General features: G+C 43.7%; 1 protein-coding gene across 1 annotated transcript; it reads right to left on the bottom strand.

Annotated features, from left to right (window-relative positions):
- Nucleotides 1-1270: 1270 nt before the first annotated feature.
- GRPEL2 (GrpE-like 2, mitochondrial (E. coli)) lies at nt 1271-4278 on the bottom strand (the record flags this gene model as incomplete). The annotated part of the gene is made up of 3 exons (XM_010022902.1): nt 1271-1799; nt 3146-3227; nt 4110-4278. Coding segments are annotated over 3 exons (607 nt in total), but the record flags the coding sequence as incomplete, so codon positions are not given.
- Nucleotides 4279-6670: the final 2392 nt, after the last annotated feature.

The following is a 6670-nucleotide window of genomic DNA, read 5'->3' as shown; positions in this document are numbered from 1 at the left end:
AACCATTCCTGCCTTGGCTTTGTGTTGTGCAGACCACAGGCTGGTTTTGTAAAACTCTTCTGTCATTTACACTGCTTGCTGCTCTGTAAAGGGTTAAATTCTGATCTTACTCACTGACTGCATCCGTTCAGCTGAGATAAATGGACTCCCAGGCAAAAGGACCACTGGGAAATACATATGCCATGCTGTGACAACAACATGCCTCAACTAAGAGGACGGCTTGAGGTCAGCTTTCACTTCCTCAGCCTTCTGCTTCTTTTGCTTTCTTGTCACTGCTGCTAAAATTGGTTCAAGGGCACTTGAGACTTTTAGTAGAAAAGATTTTTTCTCCTTGCATCAAAACCCCAAAGGTTTAATATTTACTGTGACCACGCAAAAGTAGAGTCTGAATGTGAACTGGAAGTTAGTGTTATCTGAGTACCATTATTGGAGAGCTGAGAAAATAAAACAGTCCAGATTTCCTGCTTAAGGGCACATCTCCATTTTGCCAGCAGCTGCAACAAAGAGCATACAGTTTATCATGCTTGAATGCTGCACAACTATCCATCAGGGAAGAGAAATTACTCTCCTCTAAAATACAGGTTTTGGTTGGAGAAAGAGATTTGAGAACAGTCTTCTGGCTTCACTAAGAACCACTATTCCCTGTTTTATTTTCAAGAACAAGGAGGTAAACTGAAATTTTACCTGGAGAACAAATATTAACATGTTAGTCTGACCTAACAACTGAATTCTCTTCAAAACCTCATCCCTATTCAACTGTAGTACAACAGAGATTTCATTAATTCAGGATTCTTTCCCTGAAGTGACATAAGAAAAAGTTGCCCCTAAATGTCATTTCAGGTGATCATCTTCATCCCCACCCAAGAGTGTGGGGACAAGGGAAGACACCAAAACCAGCCTGATAATAATACTCAGCCCTTTGGGCTTTTTCTCTTCTGAGTGCTTTGCAAAGAAAAAGCCTCACCACATCCCTGTGAGGTAGGTCAGTAAGTATTATTATATTCCCTTAATACAGATAGGGAAACTGAGGCAGAGAAGTGACTTTCCTGAAGGCCACTGCAGGAGTCTGTCTCAGAGATGGAGTGGGGAGACAAGATTCCTTAGCTCTCAGAGAACTCCCTTTCTCTCTTGTATCTCCCCTCTTCCCCATACAAGTCTTAATCTTAATGGAGAAATGAGCAACGGAGAAAGGGGCTACAGTGCCATGTTTCTGACAAATAGCAGGACTCCTAATACTACTTACTCCACATCCTTCAACAAGGATTATTAAATATACAAGTACCTTAGAATGAATGCCAAAATGACTGCACACATTATAAAGAAGCCAACATACAATACAAACCTAGCTTAATAAATAAGTAAAGACATGCAGCTGCAGTTGTGACTGAGTGCTGAGGGATCCTCAGCCCAGCAAGGTCCCAGATGCTGGTGGGCAAGCCCACGTCATTCCTGTGACTCTACTGCCACGCCGACGAGTGCGTGTCTGATGGTGCGACCATGGAGTTTATACCCATCCTGAGTCACCAGTGCTATCGTGCCCGGCTGCATTCCCTCTGCTGGCACATGGCACACTATTTCATGGTCATACGGATCATATTTGCCACCAACAGGGTTCATCTTCTGAAGGCCATGTTTGGCAAATACACTCTGCAATTTGGCCTCTATGAGAGAGAGACCTTCATAGATTTTCTTCAGGGTTGGGTTTGGATTACTAGGCTCTGCTTCTTCTGCGGCGCTCTCGGTGGTCTTCTCCAAGATATCTGCTACCTCCACAAGGTCTCTGCAGAAACTCTGGATCCCTATGGGCACAAAGAAGCAAGAAGTAAGGTAGAACATACAGAGCTACAGCACTAATGACAGGCAAAGAGTCACAGCGGTTTGAAAGCACCTTTAAAGCTGCTAACTGAACTGCTACTTCAGCAAGTGCAGACAGTGTCTTCTGTATCCTGTAGCCAAAGCATTACATGGGTAATGATCAAGACCTCCCAGATCAAGGTGTGTGCAGGAAAGGTGCATCCATACATAAACACACACATATATATAGTATACCTGACAAAGCAGAGCATTGGTATTTCGCTCTAAGAAGTTCTTGCAATTAAAACTTGTCATTTAGAACACTGTTCCACACCCTCTCATACAGTCCCACAGACATAAATGTTTTGCCAGGCAACTCACACAAATGCCTGTGCACATGGGGAACAAACACAATGGGGGAAGTAAAAATAATATATGACCGTTCAAAAGTACAACCACAATTTCATTCGTAAGTTAAAACCACTGTGGAAGGCTGGACAGAATGGTCCTTGGGTTGGTCATGAAAAGTCATGCAGTCTTTTTCATTAGATAAAAGGAGTTAGATTGTATACATCTCCAGAAGCAGTGCAGTACACAGTGCAGAAATGCCAGGACAACCAGCCTCCCCCAGTTATTTAAGGTGCTGTAACTAACTTACTGGGAAGACACGTTAGGAAAACAGTGAAACAATAGTTAGGTTCTGTCTGTACTTGTACATACATGTTCAAACATGCACAGAGCAAAGAAGCATGAAAGAAGCAACAAAGGAGCAGACAAGAGACTGATTACCAATCATGTCATAGAATCATTTATGTTGCCAAAGCTACAGTTATCTTCACTAATGCTATAATATTTCTCAGAGAAGTTTTAAGGAGCATCTGATCTAGGAATTTACAACCTTTGTCCCAGGTAGGATCTACCTCCTAAAAGCTAGAGGAGAAGAGAAGAAGCTGTTAATATGGCAAAGGAGACCACAACCTGATAACTCAGCTTAGAGTATGTCACACACCCTGCCAGAGCCAATTCTCAGCATGCAGAAGAGCCTGTAATTTCAACCAAGTCAGGAGAATGGCACAAAATTGCACTGGGCCTATTTTACTTAAAAAATAAAATTAAAAAAAGAATTAAAAAAGTCACAGAGCAGTCACTGAGGTAAACCTGATAGGACACTGCTGGACACACAGGAGAAAAAAGTGAGCAAGCCCTGATACCAAGAGTCCAGGCCAAACATCATGCCAGACTTTACAACGACTGAGGGTAGAACAGGGGGAGAGAAACACTTCTGATCAGCACTTTCTGCTCAGACAGGCAGGATACTGCAGTAAACACAGCTGTGCCTCCTTTCACTTACCAAAGAGCTTGGCATCTTCCACAAACTTCTGTGTTCTCCTCCGGACATTCTCAGAATCTGCCAAAGCCTTCCGGTATCGCTCCTGTAACCACCATCACAAGGGGAGACATCAAACAAAGAGATAAAACCCATTTCCTGCCAGTTGGCAACCCCTTAAGCTTTAAATAGAGCCCACTCCACGTCAGAAGGTTGTGCTGGGCTCATTTTCATTACATGCAAAACCAAGTCCCTCTCCTGATTCATCAGCACAACTGCAACTCCCTCAAAAGACCAAAGTGAAGGCCAGAAGCATTTGGGGTGCAGCTCAACTGAACATCACAGTGTCAGGCTGCTGTTTTTTGCGTGACTGACTGCAGCTATTGAGACACTCCTTCCTCTAGCAGGCACTGGTGGTCTCAGCAACAGCTCCACAAACGGCTGATTTATCGCTTGGCGCAGTAGTATTCTTAGGGTGGATAATCACTTCAGGTTATTATCTCCAGAGTTGCCTGGTGCTGTGGTATTTAATCCTCTCCTTTGTCACATCTGTTCTTCAAAGTCCCTATAACATGATCCCCACCATTTCCACCACACCACTGTCACTAAAGAGGACTTTCCTTCTCGGATAATCTGTATCTGGTGCAACACAATATGTGATCTAATGAGGACGAAGCTACTGCCATTCCCTCTGTACGACGCTATGAAAGAATTGACCAGACCATTTCCAACATACAGCTTTGCCTGCCAAGATCATACCATCAGTGTCTTGCTCCTAGGTACCACTTACAGATGGTGTTTCTGGGGAAGGCAGACTGTACTTTCACAGTGCACCCTCTCACACTTAAAGCACAGCTACTTTGAAGGCTGCCACAGCACAGTGGCATTGTGTACGTGCTATAGGGCTTACAGAAGAAGGTAGGTGTGAAAGACAGAACAAGTCAAGGGGGCTGAACGAAAGATATGATGCTACCAGCAGCATACTCACAGTTAAATCCTGGACTTGTTCTTCCAATTTGATGGCTTTGTGCTTTATGGCACAGTCAGAAAGGGGGTGCTTGGGCTCATCATGGGGATCTTCTGGGCCACACTCATCTCCTGTACTTCTCTGCTGAGCTGCAGTGCTGAAAACACGGGGGGACCCCCTGAAACACAAACTAGCGACAAAGAAGGGAAGTTAAGTAACAACAGGCTCAACAAGAATTCGAGTGTAGTGTTGTCACTAAAAGGTCTCTTAAAAAAGGTACATAGGATTCTAGATGAAATTTTAGCTCTTTTCAGGAAATACAACCAGCAGAGAAACACAAAAAGATGCTTTGAACAATTCTTTTATTTTAGACTTGCATGTCACTACAGAGGCTGAACACTTCTTTGGCATACCTTGAAAAGAGCCAGATTTTCACAGGAAAACAAGTTGTGTGTTGCATTTTTGCTGGCCCCCCAGTACAGGTGGTCAATACCAAATGACAAACTTCAGAAATGTTTTTGCAGGGTAGAATTGAAAAGGAGTTGAGCAGTATAAAATTAGTTTTACAGTTATGGAGAAAACCCCACAGACACAGTATTTGGTGTATTCAGTTTTCCTCCTATTGAGTAAAGAGGAAGAGAGTTTGAAGCTTTTGCCATCAGTTCTTCTTTCAAAGTAGCACTTGCTAGATTGAACCTGGCTTTCACATCGACTGCAGTTAAGAAACCAAAGAGAACTGTCAGAGACATGACCAAGTTGTGTACATCCCAAATATTCTGGACCCTTCTGCCAGGACCTTCACAGCTCCATTAGCTCTGGAAAAGGGACTGAACATGCCAACTGAAAGTTGTCCCTAATATTCTCCCACAGTTCTAAGCACTTCAACTGTTTTTATCTCCACTGGCAATGATGTCCCAGAGGCAAAAAAACAACCCAAAACAAGCCCGAGCCTCAAATGCCTTATCTATAATGACTTTTTCATCCCAAGGATGCTTTTCATCTAAAAAGCACACTTGTGAGTGGTTCGTGCTGGTACAGCAGGTGGAGCTCACCCAGGAGCTGACTCCACAACTTGCAGATGAGATGATGAAACCACCACAGAGGCGGATAATTGGGCTGCGCTGTCTGAACAACGCCTAGGTGCTTAGCAGCCTGTTCTATACGGTAACAACCCCACAGGTTTCCCAAAAACTGGATAATAGAAGCCTGGCTGAAAACAGTTTGGTGGGAAGATGATCAAACCCAGCATGGTAGGCACTTTGAAAAATAGAGAAAGTATTTCTCACTTAATTCTGTTCTTTTCCAGAAAGTTCTTCACCTGCAGTAACACTGTCACTGCCAGAGTGAAACCAAGTGTTTTGACTCCCCCTCCTACACCACTTGCTTTTACAAAGAGACCTAGACAGAACCTCTCCTTGCCAGCATGAGGCCAAAGCCTCAGCCCATCTCCCCTCTCATGACTTACAGTCTGCAGAAGAAAGTTCGATTTCCTTCCAAACCAGCTCCATTCAGGAAACACTTCAGTATACACTTAACAAGGAAGGGTGTCTCCTTTTTTGGGAATGCCTGAGCTCTTCCACTAAGCAGGGCTTTCAACATCCCCATTAAGAGAGGGAGTTTGCATATACTAAGTGCACATCTACGGAGTGAAATGCAGCATGACACAGAAATCACTCCGCTGGCACCAACTCAAACTTGTGTGTTTAGACAGCACTGCCCAGAGATGCTGATTCAGACCTTAGAATCAATACAGTGAGTTTACATTACCAGGCCTGCACCATTAAAAGCTTTCTTACTCTTCAGCAAGGCTTATATTGCTCAGGTACAGAGCAATATAAGCCTTATAATGTCATAAAAGTGCCCAGCATATGTTTCTGGGTCTATCAAATGGGTCATAAGACCAAAGTGCTGTTCAGCAGTCCAGCTAAGCTGAGCTTACAGCAGCAACTGGGAAGGACAGGTTTTGCTCCCCTTATTCCAGTGCTGGAGCTGTGCGGAATGAAGCTGCGGGGAGTTAAACCAGCTGAAAACTAACCCTACAAAACAAAAAGACTTTTCTGTCTGTGTCCCCGAATAGGTTTGCTGACAGATCAGATGAGTGCAAGTGTCAATACAAAAGAGAAAACAAAGACATGAAGCCTGGTGAGATGTGGGAGGGAGAATAGGCATAAGATTAGAGGTGTCCCCCTCTGGGTGGCAACAAGGGCTCTATGATGAAAGCACAGTTTAAGAGGTTTATATATGCCCAAGCATTTCCTACCACTCCGTGTTTAACAACCCAGATGTTGCCTCATTGTATCTTCAGTACAAGGTTGGTAAATACCCACAACACTAATGACAAACTTCCTTTTTCCCAACTGAAGGCATTTGCATATGATTCTTTTATTAAGTGGGTACTTAAAACACGATCTGTATGTCAAACCCGCTCCTTTTCAGCACACTGCATGCCAAATAAGAGTCTGAAAGAGCTTCTGCTACCCACACTTGCTCTAGAATAAGATGTTCCTCTCACTTAATCTTTAAAGAACCAGGCGAAGGGCTGTCACCAGGCTTTTTTCAAAGAGCTGCCCAGCCACTGTAGT

This window comes from Nestor notabilis, unplaced genomic scaffold (genome assembly GCF_000696875.1).
Source record: "Nestor notabilis isolate BGI_N333 unplaced genomic scaffold, ASM69687v1 scaffold26139, whole genome shotgun sequence".
Classification (NCBI taxonomy): Eukaryota; Metazoa; Chordata; class Aves; order Psittaciformes; family Psittacidae; genus Nestor; species Nestor notabilis.
Note: the sequence above shows the minus strand (reverse complement) of the source record. Positions and strands in the feature narration are given on the sequence as shown.